Source organism: Drosophila yakuba, chromosome 3L (assembly GCF_016746365.2).
Source record: "Drosophila yakuba strain Tai18E2 chromosome 3L, Prin_Dyak_Tai18E2_2.1, whole genome shotgun sequence".
Taxonomy (NCBI): domain Eukaryota; kingdom Metazoa; phylum Arthropoda; class Insecta; order Diptera; family Drosophilidae; genus Drosophila; species Drosophila yakuba.
In genome coordinates this window covers 14,531,078-14,552,985 of record NC_052529.2, presented here as the reverse complement: position 1 = coordinate 14,552,985, position 21,908 = coordinate 14,531,078, and the positions used below count along the sequence as shown (strand labels likewise).

Genomic DNA, 21,908 nt, shown 5'->3' with positions numbered 1-21,908 from the left:
TAAAGTTTTATTTTTGCATTTTCCGTTTGTGTTTGCCATTGAATGCCTCAATGATGTTCTGTTTATATTTGTTTTATACACTTATAATTGTTCGCTTGCCGCTGGGCATTCGCTATGTTACACCGACTATCGATAATTGCTATAATTAATATGCATTTCCATCAGCTTAAATGCTACACAAATCTGGCTTGGACATAATTTCACGTACTACTAGTGCCAATTTAAATCGAGGACTCAATTAAATGCGCTGAAAACAAATGCTCAACAGTTGGCAAACATCGCAGTGCTTCCTTTCTTCATTTCGGTGATTTTTGCATGTGTCTACAAATATTTAAATGGCAGTTTCCACTCTTATTTAGTTGGGGTGAAGGGAAAAATTTCCATAAAGTGGCAACAAAATTTTTGCGTGTTTTGTTTGTTTGTTCACTTATGTGCTATGACTACAACGTCATTTAAAAATCGAATTAAAAATCATTCCATTACGCGTTTAGAATTAATTAGTTCAACAAATATACAATTACAGTTAGAATTACAAATACAAATACAGTTAGAGTTATAGTTAAAATTATAATAATCGTATTTGCATTAAGTTTAGCACATGGAGGACATTTATTGCTACATAATACATTTATATAGTTTATGGTTTCCTTTTTGTTTATACATAGATGAAGCATAGATGTGAGCACCAAACTGCATTGTTTTATGTACGAATTGTGTGCTATATATGCATAATTATTGTGTCTGGGTGGAAATTATTTCATCTGTGAATAATGAATGAAATTTCAAGCCTTGACTTATGAAATCTACTGCAGAACAGCCCAGGCTCACATCCTTTCAATGCCTAACATTCATATCGTATTCGTAATACCTAATTTATAGCTACATGTTCATTAATCGTAGGGCACATTTAAAGCTTTCAAAAAATCGGAACCTAACTTAAAACTTGCGTCAGAAATGAAATACCATAGATGCTACAGGTTCGTATACCACGAAAGCAATGAAATCCTACAGAATACAACTCGACTTAGAGCTAGAGTCTCAACTTATACGCGTAGTTTTGGTTCAACAAGCTTGCTTTCGTATCAACTAATGTACTTTTAACTCAAACAATAGCCTAGGGTCAACTTTTGATTTTCTCATTTTCATGGATTTAAGGGGACATACGTGGGTAGATGATGAACTTTATACAAAGCCACTAAGAACTACGACTGCGTTTTACTTTGTGGAGCGGAGCTAGGGACCGTCTATGTGCTAAACTCTAAGTAACTCTCGTTGGCCGCCTCCGGTTCGGGAGTAAGGGGCGTGGACTTGGCCCCGCCCGCCGGACCCGTCTCATACTAGACGTACGCCTGCGCCCGGGTCCGTGGCTCCTTGCCCTGTAGCCTCTCCACGAAGTTCCGCCAGCTGACCATCGTCTTGCTGGAATACAGCCAAACGCTGGAAGTGACCCCCACCAGCATGGAGCAAAGGTACTTGACCATAAAGATCTGGAAGATGGGGCGGGCTTCTGGCGATCCCGGCGCCCTGGCTGCCGGGCACGGGATGGAGAAGGGCTTGCAGATGTCCCTGTGCCACTGGATCATCCACTCGTCAAAGTTGTAGTACTCGTAGAACAAGCAGCCCAGCAATCCCACGGCGGGCAGTATGAAAAGTCCAGAGAAGAAACCTATTCGCAGCATCAGGCGCTCCAGTTTGTCTGTCCTCTTTCCGTCCGTTTTCATAACCGTACGGATCCGGAAAAGCGAAATAAATCCGGCTAGCAGGAAAAGTGCTCCGATCGAGAGATAAATGCAGAGTGGAAGGATCAGGAACGCGCCCAGGGAGTGTGTGTCCAGCTGGCCCACGAAGCAAACGCCGGAGAGAATGTCACCTGAAAGTAACATAAAAAGAAAAAAATTTAAATATTTGAATATTTGTATTTACAGAAATATGTATCTGAATAAAAGTATCCTATTTTAAGGTGTAGCATTAAAGTTTTTCTTCGTAAATAGTTATCTTCAAAATGATATAATTTAATTTTGATTGAGTAACTTTAATTGTTCTGGCTTTCAAAGTATTATTATTTTTTTCAGTGCCAGCCTCGCAGAGGTGTTAATCCAAAGTGATATTTCATCATTTGTTAAGACCACAGGTAAACTCTTTTATTGGGACACTGCCAACAAAACCCATTGACCTTTTAAACTAAACATTAATTAATGTCAACAATTGCGCGGGATATGAGTTGAAAATACCCGTTGACTGCAGAAGGGGGAAACGCGGGAGATAAACAATGTTTAATTTTACCATTTCATGTACCTCTTTCGGTGTAAATATTTACCCAACGATAACCCCAAACAGCAGCGTCTGTGGGGCCCTCCCCACCGCACCCCCTCCCTTTTTTTTTAGTTCAAAGTCAATGCGCCGCTTGTTTAAACATTTTACGAGCGGTAACGTTGCACCACCTCCCCCCGCCACCCGATCACCCCCGCTCATTAGCGTTATTTATAAACATGTTACAATATACCCAGCTCACACCTGCCCCCCGCTTCCCGTACCACAAATTAATCCATCATTCGTTCGGCGTGCCATATTTCCGCTCATAAATTATCGATTAGCCCCCCGTCGAAGCTTCTGCCTTTCGCTCTTTTTCTCCTTATAGGTGACATGTTAATTTGGGTTTCCCTGTGAAAAATAAAACTGGTCGCGCTTTTCCAGGCTGTTGCCGCTGGGAAATTTGCCACGCTTCGTTGAGTTGTAAATACTTTCAATTAATGCGCCTCGTTCCACTTTTGTTTTTTAGCTGTGATATGGCATTAGAAATATGTAGATTTTGAGGGGATATCTTAAACAAAATTCCTTGGCATGGAATCGTTTCCCAAGCCCCAAACATTGTAATCCCGATTTAATGGTACCGCCTATAGCATAAATCCTTAACCCATCGATGGCCTGACATTTATAGCCATTGAATTCGCATTCTCAACGCCAGATGGCGCCTTTACAAATCGCCAGCCTTTGAAGTTATCTACGAGTGGAAGCCTGAAATATAACTTTATACCATAACAGTCATGTCATGCTGACAAACCAAGAGCCTGGCTTTGCCAGAATGAGAGAAAATAGCTAAATCGAACAGAAGAGGGTTACTTGAGACTGGAGCGGGCAAATTAAGCGAGCTGAAAACCGGGAAAACGCCGATAAACGAATACAATAAATAACAGCAGGCAGTCGGCCTTTACCACATCCTCTGTGGTAAAGAATTTACCTAGAAGAATTCTTTGCAAGTGAAAATTTAACCAAATGAAATAATGAGCTAAGCCCACGTAAACAACTATTGAATATAAATCACAATTCTGGGTCTGGATATGAATCGGGATCATATCCCAAACTCCGATACGAAATGCCACCTGCCGTTGGCTTCTTTCGATTTCCACCAACTCAATCGCAGTTCCAGTTTCCCTTCCGATATGGATCTTAATTTATATCTGAGCCTGAGAATGGTTTGCAGTCCGAATGGAATAAAATCAAATGAAATGCACCAACCAGGGAAACCGGACTTTCGGTCTCCGATCAGGTATTGATAAATGAAGAGCAGGGCCTATACAAAGAACCAGTTCTATTCGTGTCCTTATTGCTAAAAGTATCACTGAGAGAAAACTACAGCGGGATCACTGTATACAATCTATTCCATACATCTAGTTATGCTAATTGATTGATTTGATTGGTATTTTAGAAAGACGTAGAAAGACATTGTTGATGGATTTTTATGTTTTGATTTTGATTCTTTATGAAGTGTTTTCTCTGTCTGCATCTTTGGAAACCAGTTTTGAGTTTTTTCACTTAATTCAGCTTCATTTTGGAAAATTGTACGCGGCACAAGTTGCTGTGACAATTTCTGAGGTTCTGCAGTTGAGAGGCTGCCAGGAACTGAGAGATGCAGCAACATCCCAGCAGCAAGAGCAACATGCCTGCTGCAGCAGCAGCAGCAGCAACAATGCATGTCAATTGTTTTGTATGGCATGAGGAATGCATGTTGCACTGAGAGAAACGGGTTCCACAGGGGTTGGGACGAGAGTGAGGTGACTTTTTCAGCTGTCAGCCAGTCAGTCAGGGACTCTTCTCCCTCATCTCCTTTTCCTTCTCTTGATGAAGTGCATGCAACAGAATTCCATTTTTAGCCAATGCCACATTGCATTTCATTATGAGAAGAAGCTGCATTTGTTGCCATTGTTCTGGTTGATGGTACTCTTTAGCTCTTTGGCTTTGGCAAGACAATAATCACAAAAGGTGTTAATAAGTTGGTCCAATACTGGAATTTAGACACCAACAAAGCTATTGCTTTGTTCAAGTAAGATATTAGGCACTATTTCTTTAGTAACAGACTGATTCCACACAATTGAAGTGCTTGTTTTGATGTATTTACTTTGGAATTCAATAAATTGTGCAGCAAGCCTCTTAGCTCAAAGGAAACTTGTATGTTACCAGATATAAATCGATATATATTTTTACAGAAATGCCAACTGATATTAATTCCTCGGGACACATACAAGTCAAGATACAGGTAACTGAGAAGCATTTGCATACTTTGCGCTCCTTCTCATCAGGTGCCCTCTTTCTGGTTTTCAGTTTCCGCAGCAAAGTCGATCTCATATGACATTTCACCTGCTCACCAGTTCCTGTTGCCGACGGCCCCCGGAACTCCCTGAAAGCCACTATCTGCCTCATATCTATGTAAAACTCTTGTACACATGCTGATGATGAAACTGTCAACTGTCATTTAAAATTTTAATCGCATGTTCTGTCCGCCGCCCTGTGCCCCTTTGTGTGTCTCTTTTCCACACACTGTCGGCGATTATTGTCGCCAGCAGAAGACAGCAGAAACAACGAGAGTTGAAGATTTTTAATTACTCTGGGGGCCCCTTAGGCCCCCTTCTCCTACCCCTTGGCCCCCTTTGGCTCCCATTGCACCGACTGACAGTGGCTTATCGCGGAGCTTTATAAAAATAATAATGGGGAGACGGAGCAGGCGTCATTGGCTCTTTGCTTTCATTGCTTTTGCTCGGCTGCTCCATTTAGATAAATGACACATAAATTAAGCAATTTTCCTTTTATGCTACCCGCTACTCGCTGGCCAACTGCTCGGGCATGCTGGAAAACTCTGGTGCACGTGCAATAATCTTAGCTTGCTTTATCGCAACTAAAAGTTAATTGGTGCTATTGGTTTGTATTTTTAATATTTGTCATAATGTTACGTAAGTAATTGCCAATCTTTTATATATTCTTATAGCCTATACTCAGCTTACTATTATTTCAAAGTGCATTGCAGGGTATCTTTTTTGTTGTTTTATGCTTTCATTTCACTTATTTCTTTCTCCATTGTTCATGATAAAATAATTATAAAACAATTGTGGAGCTGCGATGTTGGTCCCTTACACTCCCTATAGATGTGTATATGCCGCCCCCTTCAAACCCTTGAACTTATGATCGTTCGTTTGCTATTTGTTCTTTCTGAGTGTTGACCCATTCGTCGAGTGGCTTGTGGTGCTCCATGGGTGTGGATGGGGGGAGGGGGGATAAAGCTGGGACACATCTGTTTTAGTAACGAGAATTCTATCTCAATAAAAGTTTATTTGCTCGCTTAATGCGTTTTCTTTCATCATTTTATGGACAATGCTTCTCAAGTGTTAGATAAACATTTTGACAACAAAGTCATAAAATTGCCATGGGTAATAATGACCCCACTTTGTGGGGTTAAGGGAAAAGCAGTCTATTATGCAATTTGTATTCTTGCAATGGCCTTTAATTTGAGAACTAATGTAAGGGTTTTTAAACAGTATACTTATAAGGCTTTATAAGCATTTTAATATATTATCGTAAAAATAAACACATTTTCGGAATTCAAAACATTTTATAATTACTCTCATCAATAAATGATGGACGCTGCATAAAAAAAGTTCAAAATTTTAATTTAAACTTAAATTAAAAATGTTGAAACGCTATTTAAAAAATCGCTCACGTAATGCACATTTTGATTACATCTTTTGGACATCACTTAAATGTTTCGGCGAAGTACAAGAATAAACCCTTGCCAAAAATATAAGTTCAACAACCTGTTGCTCAACTGCTAAATTAAAGAAAAAATTCGTAACCAAGCCGCAGAAAAACGTAAAAAAACAACTAAAACCTGCGACACGCGACATTAAAAACGTGGCAGGCAATAAAAATTGAGGTCAGCAGCAACGGCAGCTAATGAATAACAAAGAAAACGCTAACTGGCGAAAAAAAAGAAAAACAGCAAGTGGGACAAGGAGGAAAAAGAGTTGCCGTGTCGCATAATTTCGCATTGAAAATGTCAACAGCAAAACGTTGTTGTTGGAAAAACGCGGCGGTGGGGGAGGAAAGGGGGAGTCACTCTTATCAAGATGCGCAATTAAATATGGAAATGTGCAACGGAGAAGCGAAATACACAAAATGGAAAATGCAGGAAAATGCAGAGTAAAAACAGCAAGAACATAAAATCCGCACACGCGACAAGTGTCATTAGCAACCCACTGCCCCTAAAAAAGGTTTAAATTATTACTTTTTTTTACAATTTGATGTTTTTTGGTTGGGTATTTTATTTAGTAAAAGTTCATGAGGCAACCGCAGAGGTGATGTTGAAAAAAGGATGCACAGTAAAAAAAAGGGAATTATATATAGAACTTCAATTTGTTGTTGACATTGATACTCTCGCGAATTTCAAAGTGTTGAAATCGGGTTGCAATACTAGTATAAATCCTTACTATTGACTGATTGAAGCATGATTGCTTTTAGTACATTTTTAATAAAATTTTCATTTGAAATATTAAATTCATTTTACATTTTAGCAGTACTCTAAGTCTTTTGTGTAGATGGAACATGTTCCTTAAGTTACATTAAGTGGTGTTGTTTCTGCCTCGTGTTTCACATTTATAGTTGCTGCAAATATTTGAATGCGAAACATAGAGGGGGCAATGGAAGGGGTAGAATAAATGTTTGTCCCAAAATTCGTTGGGAATTTATATAACGTGTCGACACCGGCGACACCATCAACAACTAAACCAGCAACAACAGCGACAATTAGGAACAACAACAGCTGGCGGCAACAACACTGGCCAAGGTTCAATTCGGTTCACACACTGAGACAAGGCAAACAATTTCAATTTGCATGTAGAGGAAGCCCCCAACACGACTACAAGCTCACCAACCAGCACACTTGGATGTCGAAAGTTCAAAGTTGTAAGCAAATGTGCTCGAAGTGGGGGCGGAGATGGCCGTGGAGCCTCCCAAAGTCGAAAGAAGAGCTCTATGGGATCACAGAAACTACACACAACTTAATCTAATTTGGATGTTCTAAGGCCAACGAAATAATTCCAAAGATGTTACTGTCAAAGTCAATAGTAAAATATTTAGAAATAACATTCAAATTCCAATAATTTAAACTTATTTTGTTTAGTGCGAGCAGATTTAGTTATTAGTTGACTGGCAGAAGGGTTGTGTTGCGGTGGTTTCACTGTGGGTATGAGTGTTCTGAAGTGGACCAAGTTCTGCGCTAGTTTGTGTGGCATGCAACATATGGAATGTTGCTGATTGTTGAATGAACATGTTGTGTTAGTCGTGTTAAGAGAGGGAATTGTAGTGGTTCAAGTGGGGTAGAGACTTATAATTGCATACAGAAATGCTGCAGCTTGGAAATCCTTCAACCTGCCATCATTCGGATCTTTATCTTTTTAGCTAACAGTACAAAAAGTACTTCACCATACGCTGTCCTCGGTTTTTTATTCTTCAAATTGCACTTAGGAGCAATAAAAGAAATGTTTTGCCTTTTGTAGGGACACCCTCCTTTTGAACGTACAAATCATCCATCTAATATCGTGTAATATTAATGCACAAGGAAAAATAAATACGAATGCATTTGTTGCATATGTTCAACTCGTTAAAATTTGTTTTTTTAGAACGATTAGAAAGATTAGAAAAAATCATAATTTATATTCAACTCAACTATGTAGTTACATGACCGTTCCCCGGTGCACGTGGCGTATACTTCATTTAGTTCAGTGTGCAGATGCTGCACCTATGTATACCTCGCTCACTCGCACTGACGGCGCTTTTCATCGCCATGAGCACACTGACACCCAATCTCGCACTCGCGTCATATCATCGCATTCGTTTTGTGTTTTAGCATTCCTTTATTTTTCGCTTTTCTTCTTTGCGTCATATTTAAATGAAAGCGAGCAGGTTAGAAAAGGAAGGAGAGCTGCTGGCGAGAGAGAAAGAGACAAGGCAAGGAGACAAGGCTTAGATAGAGACAGAGACAGATAGAGGTAACCGCAAGCAGTGAGCTCGGGGCATATGCTTGACATTAAGTGTGGCGCCCTCTGTCGGCGAGCACTCGCATTCTCATAATGCGCTGAAGGTGGCAAAGTAATTAGTGAGCAGCCGAAAGAGCTCTACTTTCCGACCCCCTCAAGCTCAGCCCCCCCTTTCATCAGTCTGCGCCAGTAATTGTGGACGTGGACATGCACTTGCTGTACACGATAAGAAATTGTACAAGCATTTGCAGCTTACCGAAATTACTAAATATTTTGAGCATTCGAAAATGTCAATTGAGGACTGTTCATGTTTGAACTTTTGAAATAAATTTTAAGCATGTGATTCTTTAATTTTAAAATGTAACTTTTAAAAATATATGTACTAAAGTTTTGTTAAAGTGGTAACAATGTTTCCTCAGTGTACATTTTTTTGAGGGGTTAAGCACAGCTTTTCATTCCCCTTTCAGCAGAGAGTGTCCCCTTTAAAACCCCCCCTTTCCCATTTTCCGGGCGCACGTGCTGCGGAAATGAGTTTTGTGTATTTCACTTTCCATTTTCCGCGTCTTCTTCTACTCCGTGCTACCTGTGCAATAAAAAAGGATTAAAATTTATGAAATGGCTTCGGTTTTTGGTATTTGCGGTCGGTCGAGAGGGGAAATAGAATTGAAACGTGCTTGTGGGTTAACATTGGGTTAAGCTCAAGATGTATGATCCATAAATAAGGGAATGGCTAAAAAAAGTGGGAGTCATTTGACATAAATCGTGATATATGGTGAGTTTTATTATCCACTTCTTTTCATGCAAGGTAACGGAAATACTCTTCACCTTTTTTACTTAAATTCAATTTTGAGTTATGGTTCTATTTCCACACATAAATTATATAGAATTTATATGAAATAAATTCATTCAGATAATATTTGGTATGGAAAAGAGAAGCGCAAGTCAAGAGAAAACAAAAATCGCAGTTTTTAATTGGAATCCTTCAGAGACCGGAAACTGATACCGGAATCCTTTATTTGCAGATTGTTGGTCCTGAAATAACTCCTAAATATCCTTTTATTTTCTCCACCTTCTGCAGATTTATAATCTTTACTCTCCTTGGCATTTTAATTCTTAGCTTTCCATTTTCCGGACAAGAAAACAGGGCGAAATAAATCTCCTCGCTCGTTTTCTTATTACTGGCCCACGTTCGCGTGCGGTTCCTGCGGCTGACCCATAAAACCCTTTTCCGTATCCTTAACCCGCTGGCCCCCAAACAAACCTTAACCCTTCCGTGCCGACTGTCGCGTGCTGGCTGTGAGCTTCAGCTCAATTATCCAGCGACACGACCACGCATAAAAAATCAGGCAGCGCGAAGAGCAGTACAAAAATGTTCATTAGGGGAAATTCCATTTAACGAAATTGTTTTGGGCTCGAGTTTACTCAGTCGGAGGTACAAGCACTTGGCTCCCTCATTCAACTTGAGTGCTGAAAATGTTAAATGTGATTTTTAAGGTGATGCTCTGGAGGGGAGGTGGTAACGATTATTGTTAGCTTGATGAAAGTGTACAACTAAGGCAACAGAAAAACAGAAAATGTATGCAAATTGGACAGGTAACTAGGATAAGTACTTGCACATTTTGCAGTTATTTTTAATACATTTTATTTTAATAATATCATTTATTCAAGCATTGCATGTAAGCCATATATTATAAGAAATATGAAAACTTCTTGTCCTAATCAGATTAGTTTCTTAAACTTCACACCAAGCGACCACAAAGTAGGCGGGTCACAAAAAGAGGACCTAAATCAGGCAACATATCTCCGGAGAAAAGCTTTCCTTTGGCCACAGCAGTCAACACCAGCGGTGTTGAGACCCACGAGGAAGCAACCAACGCACCCACCCAACTAGGTAAGCGGTGTCTTACGCTTTTCACAGCCCACTCCGCTTGGAAAACAGTTGGGAAACTTTGCAGGAGTTTTTCCCAAGAGTTTTGCTTACATTTTCCGCCACATCCTGAGCTGGTCTTAGAACAAAAGGCGCCGAAATTCCCGAAGTGCGGTAAGAAAAGCGCAACGCAGGGCAGGCGCAAAGAAAAATATCAAGTATTATATAATATGTATTAACACTGGCAAGAGACGCATATGGAAAATAAATTAGAAAAGTTCCAGTTTGCTCTCGCCTCTCACAAAAGCGCAGACAAAACTTTTGCCCATCCACACAGAAAATCTGTATAGGAAATTTATTAATATTTTATCAGGGCTCCGAAGAACAAGGGCTCTTGTATACATTCAATTAAAAGTTGCTTGGGCAACATTTGTTTACCATTTAGTGTCAAAAAAAAAAAAAGAAGAAACGAAGGGGAAATCAAAGTTTATGAAGGCGTCAGATGCGTAAACACAAAAAGAAATAAATTCAAATGGAAACAAATAACGTTGAAAGGTCAAAGCACAAACCACCAATTTGTTTTCTGCTTCCTGGCTGAACAAAAACATTGTATGGCTTCTGCATTTGTAATGAGACTTTTCTTACCCTGGTTAAAAAAGGTTTTGGGCATCAAATGCAGTAAATTTGTTTTGGCCGGAAGGCCACAACTCTGATTGATAGCAAACAAATTCATGGAGGGCTCGACCTATTCTTGTTTTTAGCCTCCTTTTTTGCATTGATTTATTAACCAATCTAATCCTATTTTGTGGAGCCTGAAATTAAGGAATATTAACGAGTGAAACCATGGCTACAGTTGTGTATAAACAATCGTAAAACTCCTTATTAACTTGGCTATCAAAATAAACAGTCATCCCACAACCATTGCGATAGCCATACAAAGTTTTATTTCCTGTTTTCAATTATTCGGAAAATTTGTAGCTTGCTCTATTGCCCAATAAAAACTCGTTCCCTGAAAAGAGTTCCTCTCTTTCCCGTTGTTAGGACCTTCTTACACTTGAGACTGTAGGGATCCGCAGCACAAATTATTAAGAAACATTCTAGCAAACTGCAGGCAAAGTTGGCAACAAAAGGCAGCTCGCTTAATTATACACACCATTAATAACTAAAACCAATTTGTATGCTCTGCAAGGGCAAAGTGGTAAATGGGAGGGGGGAGGAGGATGGTGCTCCTACAACTGCAACTCACGGAACACCAAGTGCACCCAGTCACCACCCACACACATGCATTGCATGCCGTATAGAACATAAATCAACGCACAAAGGAACAATAACAAAGGGTGGGGAAGCAAGCAGCGACACATGAAGAAGATGCACTGAGGGCGAAGCAGTGCGGCCAAGCAGTGCAGGATAAGAGCAAGAAGAAGCACCGCAACAAGTGAACGCAATTTGTACAGCGGGACTTCCTCCGAATGGATGACAAAGAGAGGAAGAAGAAGCAGTGCACTGTACAAAATATTAATATTATTAATAAATAAAATAAATAAATCAAACGAAAATGTAGTTAAATTACATTTGGTTAGAAAGTGATGCTAAGAGAGCAATTAAATTATTGTGTTTATCTAAGTTTGCCCCACCTCTAAAACTACACATTTGTGTTCTCTTATGTCTTTTAGTGTAATAGTTAAAAGCGGCAGCATCAGCAAGCACAATAACTGCCAAACAACAATAACCGGGAAAAAAGCCGTGTTGCAAATAAGCAATATTGATGAGAGAACGCCCGCCAGGGGGCGCCAAGACAATGCCAAGGCGGTTGGTTGTGGGGCAAAAACGGGCGTGAGGAAGCCAAAAGTCGGGCCAAAAAAGGGCAGAAAATGCAAAATGTGCAACTAACGTGGTACACCCATACACCCATACACACCAGCACTAAGACAAAGGTAAACAAAGTTCCTAGAATGGATGGTGGGGAATCCTCCCAAATTCTAAGCAGCTTTTGTCGTAACTATAAACCGTTCCGCAGGGCAAAAAGTTTCTCTTCTCGACCGCCCACAGTCTTCCGAAAATCTCCTTGCTAGTTTGGGTTTTGCCCTTTTGTTTTTTATACGTGATTTTGTAGTATTTTTGGGTTTTCCGCTTCTTGTTTTCCATTGCGGCATCATTATAGGGTAGCAATCCCAGACTGGACAGCACAAAAGAGGAAAATCCCGGAAAAAGAAAGGAAAATTGTGGGGAAATCGCTCTAGTCGGGCAGCTGAGCTCATTAAGTTCAAGTGAAGCCCGGCTCAAGCGGAGCTAGTCCCCTCTCTTTCGCACTGCGCACTGTGCGTCTCTGTCGCACCCGGAGCTCCTCAAATGTTTTGAGGATTTCCTTTTCGCCTTCACGCTTTTGTGAGTTGTTCCTGTAACGTGTAATTAACATCTGAAGTGTTTGTTGTTCTGCTTTGTCTGAATGGTGAAAAGCGGGCTGGAGAAAAGTGGGAGGGACAAAGAGGAAATTGTTGCCATTTGAAGGAGTTTTGAGTGCCGGGGGAGACGCTTTTCCTTTGACAGGCTTTCGAGGGGCTCCACGTTTGCAGTTCGCCACTTCAGCTTGGAAGCATTAGTTTTTGAAATTAAAGTTTTAAGCCTGAGCCCGAATCAAGGTGAATAATTTGAGCTTGCACTGACTAAATTTGTTATTTTTACATATACTTTGCTTTTCTTTAGTTATGGTTTATTTAATTGCTCAGTCAATATTTCAAGAATAAAATGTAATTTTTAGCTAAACTCCTTTCACCAACATTTATAATTCCCCCAACATTTTACACTTGTTTAAACCCCCGAGGCAAGTGCACTTATACTATTTCAACCTCTTCTATAGACTATCAAAATGCACTTAACACAATTGGCAGACACAAAAGTTCAAAGCTGTAAAACTAACTGAGGGACTTAGTGCCTGACACATTTTCAACTTTCACCCCACTTTTCTATCCTACCATTACCAACAGGTGCTGTTCCTCTTCCATTTTGTCGATAGTTTGAGACAAAAGTTTTTAGCTCATTTGCGTAAAAGTTATTAAGAGGGAGAAAAGGGAAAGTCAGAATTGAAAGTCTCTCGTAAGCTATACCCTTAATTATTAGGCGTGGTTTCTTGCTACACAAATAAAAAGGTTCTTACATTTAAGGAATAACACCTAATTCGATTTATATTAAGTTTTCTATTCCATTTAAGTTGAACTAAGTTACGAAAAATCTTAAAGACGTAAAACATTAAATTCATATAATTTGAATCATTTTCCAATTACATTCTGAAACATCATTGTGTTTTCTTCCAGTGAGCTTAAGTTGATTATGCAATTTGCCTCGCTGTCAAAAGACGATTTTAGCCCGCATTGATGAGAGAGATAGTCGCTGTGTCACCGACCTGCCACGCCTACTACGCCCCACATCCTCTCATGTTGGCTTTCCGATTGGCAAATGATTAATAATCGAAATGTCAACTCTGCCCCTGCGTCTGTCTGTCAGTTAGAAAGTCAGTTGACAGTTTAATCAATTTGTGTGTTTCGACTTTTCCAGCTGAAATCTCCATGCGGGTAGAGAATTAACTTAAGTGGCAGACAGAGCGGCTGAAAAGCAGGATAAATACATAGAAAATTTATATAAAATGTTGACCAAACAAACACTTTTGAAAAGTTTACCCAGCACACAATGGAAATTGTCGGGCATTGTTAGTTTGGCGAGATGAGCAAATCGCACAAAGGCATTCGACATAAGGAAGACTATAACAGCTGTGCAGGGTCTGGAGACATATCCCACATAAGCTCCGTCCCAGAAACTCCCCTCTATTAGCTTTGTTTTCTCAACAAACAAACGACGAGTGACGGCGGGTGGCAAAGAAAATAAACAAAAATTATGACAAACGAAAGCGATGCGAAGGAAGGAAAAAATAATAAAAACGCTCAAGAAAATAGCAAACCGCAGTTGAAAAGCCTCGTATTTATATTTGTGACTGCACAGAAACGTTTTCTCTTCAATGGGTTTTTTAAGGTATATAATATTGAAATGAGAGTGTGCAAACTAAAGTACCTCTCATTTATGTTATATATGAATGGGTAAAAAGATATGACTTATTTTGTTTGATTCATGTAATTGCATAAGAGCAACTTTAAAATGTGATTATTTTTTTACGTGTCTGTCGGCTTGCAGTGGGTGGGCAACTGCTAATAAACAGGTCTCCGTATGAGGGGATAAAAAAAGGAAGGGGAAAAGTCAGCCCTCTGCATGCATTAGACATAAAAATTCCAGCACATAAAGCCAACTAACATGTAACCAGGTTAAGACCGCGGGTGACAAGGGAACCGAGCATTAAGCACATAAATATGAGGACTTAATGTCTGTCGAGGCCGCGTTTTGATTGCTGGTAAATCGGGGGAGTTGGTTTGTGTTGGCGTTTGTGCCAACCGATAGCTTGTAAATTTATGCTTTCGAATTTAAAGCATTTTGCGGACTGTTTAACAAACGTGCAAAACTGTCATAACAAGCTGTTAAAGCAAATACTATTACGGAATGTACATTTTGTTTTAACTACGTTATATACAATTTTAAAATATTATTACGTCTCCTTGATTTTTATTTAGAAGAACCAAGCTGTTGTTGGCATAAGCCACACATTTTTTAATTCCAGAGATAGAAACTGTCAACATTACTTCCCACATTACTTATTCACACCGATGTTCCATAATGTTGCATTCAACTGCCATAGACAGCTTTTCACCTGTACGAAGACTGTGTCCGTCCTAAACAGGAAACCACCACCCAAAACTCTGCCCAAAGGCAACAAATTTTCCCATTGCCTGCTGTTATACACACTGTTATACATCGCCCATCAGCGTCCAGTGCAGATGCTACTTGAGTTTCCCACCTCCGAACCTTCGAAGCTCAGATCTCTCCTCTCATCTTACTAGCTGATGACGTTGTCCTTGCATGCAAATTTCTCGGACTGCTGCTGTTTCCACTACCCTGCCCCTTCGAGCCCTCTTCCCCAATCAAGCCGTAATGCCCTTCTATGGAGAAGTTATGACCCCCACCTGACTACTGGCTACATATATACATACATTTATGACTGAATACCTCTGGTCAAGATGCTAGCAGAGACTACACCTCTTTGTCGTTTAGAAATGTAATAGCATAGTGGGTAGTGTTTTTTCCTTATAATTTAGTGCACTTATTTATTAATTAATGACGCTTTTTAAATCAACATATTTGTAAATCAAGCAGACATTATCTGGGAATTTATAAAGTGAAAAGTTATCGTGACCGTATACATACATGCGAAAAGCTGACAGTGATTTAGTGGACAACATAAGGTTAACATCAAATGGCCTACATATTTTGTAGACCCAGCTAATTAATTACAATCATCTGTAGTATATGTTACTCTAATCATTGATATTAGATTTCATGTCGAAGTTTTCCTAGAACCTGGGCATTAAATATCTTAAATAAGAATCTTTAATAGTATTTATAAAGGCAACTATTTCGAGTGCCTCTACTTCCTTGCCCGCTGCTGTCGCCTGTTTGTCGAGGGACATCTTTGCATTCGTGAGACGCCCCCTCATCAATGCTCCGAACTCTCCGAAAAATGTTACGTTTTGGCAGGCGGAAGCTGACAGTTTCAAGGGGAGGTGTTCACAGAGGGGGGACACACAGGACCGGAGTGCACACATGTAAAATGGTAAAATGGCCAGCCCTGACTAAACATTCACATCAGACCCAGAGTCGCAGGCCGAGTCAGACACATATGGCCAAAACGGTATGGGGAAAAAAGCACAGACAATAGATACAAGCTCTGGCTGGGGGCAGAAGGGAGCGCTTGGAGGAGCTATATGGGGCGATTTGGGGGGTTTGAGGGGGTTTGGTGGGGTTTTACGGGGTATAACTCAGTGAACAGCCGTTGACCATTGCCTGACATTTGAGCCATGTTGTCAACGTTCGTACGTTTGTTGCTGCAGAAGTTGTTTGCTGTTGTTGCTTGCATCCATTATGGCTGTTTGCTACTAAGCCCGGCTTCCCCCCACCGCCTTCCTTCGCCCCTTCGCCCCCCTTTGGCCCAGCATACTATATGTTTGCTTTTTGCCAGTTTTGTCTCGTTTCATTGGAAATTTTGTTGGGTCTTGTTTGAAGCTCATGTGGACATCTCGTTCTCACCCCCAAAAATCTTCCTCCAGCACGTTTACCCCTTCTGCTTGCCCCTCCGATAGCAACTTATCATGAAAACAATTTAGCATATGCCTGGCTCACTTAGTTGCCTGTAATAAGTTGCTGCTACTCAGCAAGTAGTTCCCTCTTTTTCCATGGCACTAGTGCCGTCTCTTTCCACTGCCGTGAAGTACATCAAGTATGAGCAAAAATAGCAACAGCAGCTGGCTTGTTTGTTTTATCTTTCCACAAAATTAGTTACAGACGACAACGACGACATCGCAAAACACTGTCCACTGCGAATGTCGTCCGTCATCTTCAAACAGCTGTCACCGAGTACCTCTCTTTCTAGCCCCCATCTCGCTCCCTCTTTCTGGCTGATTGGTGCTCTATATGGCTATGGCCTAATGGCCAACCTAATAAGTGCCCAAACATACTAGACTTGGCCATGTTTTGGTCATTTCCCATGTGCCTCATTGGCAAATTATCAAGTTGACCACACAAAAGCGGAGAAAGGAAGATATTTGCGGTCTGTGAATGACATCCACGTCGGTTTGTTCGCCTGATGGAACGGAAATTAACCGATGGATTGCTTAGCTAACCTCGGCGGTCTTTAATTTTTTAATTAATTGCTTGTCACGATAGTGCAACCAAAAGGGAAATAGAGCGCGAAATTAAATGGAACGAGAGAACTACAGGGAAAAAATTTAAAATATACTTCCAAATGTGTATATTATTAGTGGGATAAAAAGTATATATCTAAAAGAAAAGGAATATCGCAGTTGCACAATCAGAATAATTAGAATATAATAAAATAACTTATATTTATAAATAGTCAAAGGTGTACCCACTTAAAATTGAATAATACGCATATTTGTTTACAGTTCTAGTTGTGCAGAAATAAAATTTGAAACGACCTTACCAGACTCTTATAATTCTTCAGTTATTTGTTGAGTATATTTGTTGGTCTACAGTGAAATAAAAAAACTTTTAAATGATTTTTTCTTTAACTGTCCGCGCTTGCTAGTTTTTTTGTGTCTGCGTCAGCGAAAGGCGGTTGAAAAATAATTGTTGCCTCATCGCTGCACGTTGCTTAAAATAATAGTTATAAGTGGCGGTTAGTCTGCGGTTCTATCACCTCCCCTTTTCCCCCCCGATTTTTTCCCCAGCGACAGAGTCTCGAATGAAAAGCCATAAAAAGTGCCCCAGCCAGACGACACTTCTGTTCGAAAAGGGGAAGTGAAAAAAAAGGGAAGACGAAGGCTGAGATATCCCATAACAATGGCAGGAGACTGCGACGGCCAGGAAGCCTCTGCAGTGGCAATAATTGTCATCATCATCATCTTCGTCTTCATCTTCTGGTCAGCGGCAAGTGGGCGGCTCTTTTCCAGATCCCCCCAGTCCACGTTACAGATCCAACTGCAAGACGACAATCAAAGTCCATGACAGAACCGCAGAAAAGAAAAGCAAAGTAAACTGAAAGCAAGTTAACCAGCGACATTTTTGAGATGCCGCAACGAAGGCAAAAGCCTCCAACAACTCCAACAACCAACTCCAAGAACAAGCAACTAAATGGCAAATAGCTGCGACTTGCAGTGGGCTAAGAAAAACCGGGAGAGGCGCAAAAAGAATGACCAAACATGGGTAAAAGTGCTGGCCAGGGGCGGCGGCATGGGGATTCGGCGGGGGGCTCTGTGTTCGTGTTAAGTGGAATGCGATTGACAATAGTTGTAAAACAGCATCGGCAACAGTTTGTAATACTATTTGTATATCAGTGTTGCAAAGGAGATTGCTAAGTGCCTGAGCTTATCACTGCCATGATAACTTAATTTAATTGTGGATTTTTATAGGTACTTCCCCTTGCAGTTGTGTTGCTTTGACTACGCCCTTGTGCCAGCTCCCCACTGGACTGCGCCCACAGTTTTTCACTTGTCCAGTGCTCGGTGCTCGGCGGTGTGTTGTGGGCAATCAAAGCAATTGCAGAGCCCCAACTCAACGCGAATCCCATCTGATTCCCAATCCCATCCTGATTCAGATCCCAATTGCAAGTGTCGCCTGGCAGCGGAGCAGAATAAAGCAACTAAAGCCACTGAAGCGATGAGATGACAACGGCAGAAGCTGAAACTCCAGCTGAAGCTGAGGCAGCTCAAGATGGATTTCGGGGTGGTGGACGGGGCAGAAATAATGAGCTGTGTAACCCTTTTGGTCCGGCTAAGAGACGGCAAAAGGAAAATTAATTAAGGCAAGGGGCCGAGCAATTGAGGCGTCGCACTCGACGTTGTCCACACTGACACCGCAAGAAATAAGGTCACATTGTTTGATAGTATTTCATATAAATTTGGTTCTCAAAGCCTACGGTATTTTGTAAACATTTAAATTGGTTAGAGGTCTGGAACTTGACTCTTTTTGATGATAATTATATTCAATTATACTTTCACAAAACTGGCTATTTTTTTTCCTCTGCACTCGAAACTGGAAGTGCAAGTTGATGGCGTTGTCGGGTGGGTTGTTTGATTTCTGCACGACCTTCGTTTGGGGCTATCGCGAGCCTCACATCTCGGACTCCTTCAATCTGGGGCCCAATAAATCTTTAGCTCAATCTTGGTCCACGCCTTAGACTTTGGAATTGAGGCCCCTGCCATGACGTGGCTTCTGTTCTACTCTAATTTTTATGCATGACAAGGCCCACAAAAGTCTTTTGACCAAAATGTTCAGCCCTCCCTCCATATCCTTGGTCATCGGCGTTTTGAGTCTTCTGCTTTCCAGGTTTTGTTGAATTTTTCATGCGTTGCTCTGTGCCGACCGCCCACTTTTGGGGCGGCAAAGTTTCCATTAAAATTTGATTAAAAATAAATTATTGGTTATTAAAAATGATTAGTTTTGGCCAGAACTTGCTCCGTTGGGAAAACGTTTGAAGGCATGAGTAGGGGAGTTGGCGCTCCTTTAAATTCAGACAGAAGCAATAATGAAACTGTTAATGTGCTTGCAAAATTAATGAAGCGCTGCGGAAGTTGGCAGCAAGTTGAGCACGATAAGCGAGGGCCGATTGATGCCATCCAGGGGAAGATAATCCACAGCCAGCCCGGAGTCCTTTGGTAATTCAACAAAGGACCTCTGGGAGGGTGGGCATAATTGAAAATTATTTGGACCCTAATGTTGTGGACAAGAAAGGTCGGCTTAATTATGCATAACTTTTAAGTTTGGTTAAAAGATTGCTGCTGTTTAAGGGCAAGAATTTTCGCAAGTATTTCCGGGGAATCTCAAGAAAACATTGTGGAAAATTAATAAAAATATAACATTAAGTTAACTTGTTTACAAAGAATAAGGATTATCGAATTTGGAATAGCATTAATACTTTTTGAAGTTAAAACCGCATTTTAATGACAATGAAAATCCTCGTTTATCTTTATATAACACTTTAACAACCCGAGCTAAGTGACAATTGCAAAATGCAGTTAATCAGCGAGCTTTTCGCGTTGTCAGGTGGGCCGGTTACCTTTTGACAGGTTGACAGGTGGGCCAAAGTGAGCGTATAACTGTTACGGCTCCCTGACCACTCCGCCATCTTGGCCACGTCAGAAGCGAAACTCAAAAGCCAGCGCCGAATTGCACTTGAAATGGCCGCGTCAAAATGTCGCTCACAAAAATGGGAGGGAGATGGCTAGAGCGGGATAGCTGCATCCCGGCGAACGAGTAAGAAGGACAGGTGATAGACAACTGCAGATGCAGATGAAAAGATGGCAGTCCTGCAGATAAAGATACTAGGTTCTATCACTGAGGAAAATATGGGTATACCAATTGATTTGGCCAATCCTACAATAATAAAATAGATGAATAAAGACGGATTATTTTCAAATTACTTTTGATTTGAATACTTTACAAAAATGTGGTACACTTTATGTTTTATAGCCGGAAGGGTAGTTTTGATTTCAGTGCAGCTGGCAAGGGGAAAAATGGCTTAGCAGATCGGAACGGAGAAAACAAATGGAGCAAGCCAAGCCTGGGATTGGGCAATTTTTCACACACCAAAAAAGAGAAGAAAACACGAAATCTGGAAAATAAGGAAAGCGGCGAAACTTTGTACGCGTTGCGTTGTACAACGATTTGTTATCTCGGCATTTGTATCTAAGCGTTGCAGTTAACGGTACTCAGACACTCAGACACAGGCACGCACCCAACTACAAGTTGTTTTAGCAGTTTTTGCAAGTGCTGCCAAAACATATTGGGGTAGAAAAAAACACTTTGCCAAAAAGGCATAACGATGTCATGCACATATTTCTTGAACTGCAGTGGAAAACTTATCTAAATTTGCAAATCAACTGTGTTTCGAAGCAGCCGACAGATGACTTCCCGACTGCACAGTGTACACCGAACCGGATCTTAAAAGGGGGTCCTTCGGATGGTCCTGCCATATGATAACCCTACACATGTTTAACATGCACAGTATCAGTGTGAAAGGGAGGCAATCATGGGGCCCTCAACTCTCCTGCATCTGGCCATTAAAAATGATTTATATGCGGCGGCGCAAAAAATGAATCGTATGAATCGTATGCATACTCGTATATATCCAGTATTCATAAGCCGAGTTTAGTTTGTGCTGCTGCTTTATTGATGTTAATTTATGTATGTTTCACTTGGCTTTCTTGCCACGCATGTCTTTGCCGCTCTCGAGAGCTGCAAAGTTGATTTACAGCTGCAGTTTGGGTTGGGTTGAAGTTGGGATTGGATTCGGATACCGATTCATATTCGTATTCGTAATGGGTTGGGTTAGTCCCGGGTCTACGGACACCAGACTAGAGTCCACTGTCTAGGTGGGTAGTCGCTTAATTGGTCGCCACCTAGCCACGTAGCAATCTAGCCACATGTTGCGCCATGTGTGCCATGAAGTTTCGATTTCAGTTTGGTCCGGTAATGCGAAACGCACTTTCAAAACCACAAAAACAAATGCAACAATATATTTATGATTTATTTGAATAGGCGTCTTAATGGACGGCTTTGTTTGGGCCATAAATAGCCTATTGATAAAGTTGTGTGAATTATTTTCCATAATTTAGCTGAGCAATTGCATCTATTGTTAATGGCTTTTAACTTAATGTTTTACTATTGGCGTTACTATGACGTCGTGTCTTAGATTTAATGTATTTTTGGCTGGAAAATGGCATTCTAATACATAAATTATCATTATTGATTCTAAAGATTGCAATTCCATTAAATAAATGCCTCCAATTATACCCTACATTCTATTATACATGAATTTACACATTTAACACAAGTAGATACTATCCGCTTGGCAGGGCAACACAAATAATAAAGTTCTGTATGGGTAAGCGATCCCATCAGGCAATTTATGTGTGTCCGAAGCCAATTCAATATGACTAATGGAGCGCCAAGATCATTTCAGATCTCTTCGGATCAACAAATTCAGCTCACACACAGAGTGGCCTTTTATTTCATATACACAATCATTTCGGTGGTGCCAGTGCTTATCTTTTATGTAAATTTATGAACCAGTCTGGGAGCACTCAAAAAAGTTGACTGGCAATAATTATGATTTCTTCAAGTGT

The 21,908-nt window shown here is 40.6% G+C and overlaps 1 protein-coding gene across 1 annotated transcript in view; it reads right to left on the bottom strand.

Moving 5' to 3' along the window:
- Nucleotides 1–25: 25 nt before the first annotated feature.
- The window catches only part of LOC6534093 (frizzled), a 90,998-nt gene continuing 69,115 nt past the window's right edge, over nucleotides 26–21,908 (bottom strand). Inside the window, exon 5 of the mRNA XM_002094743.3 lies at nucleotides 26–1,870. Coding sequence (XP_002094779.3) covers nucleotides 1,338–1,870 — 533 coding nt within the window. The 3' untranslated portion in view covers nucleotides 26–1,337. The remainder of the gene's footprint in view (nucleotides 1,871–21,908) is intronic.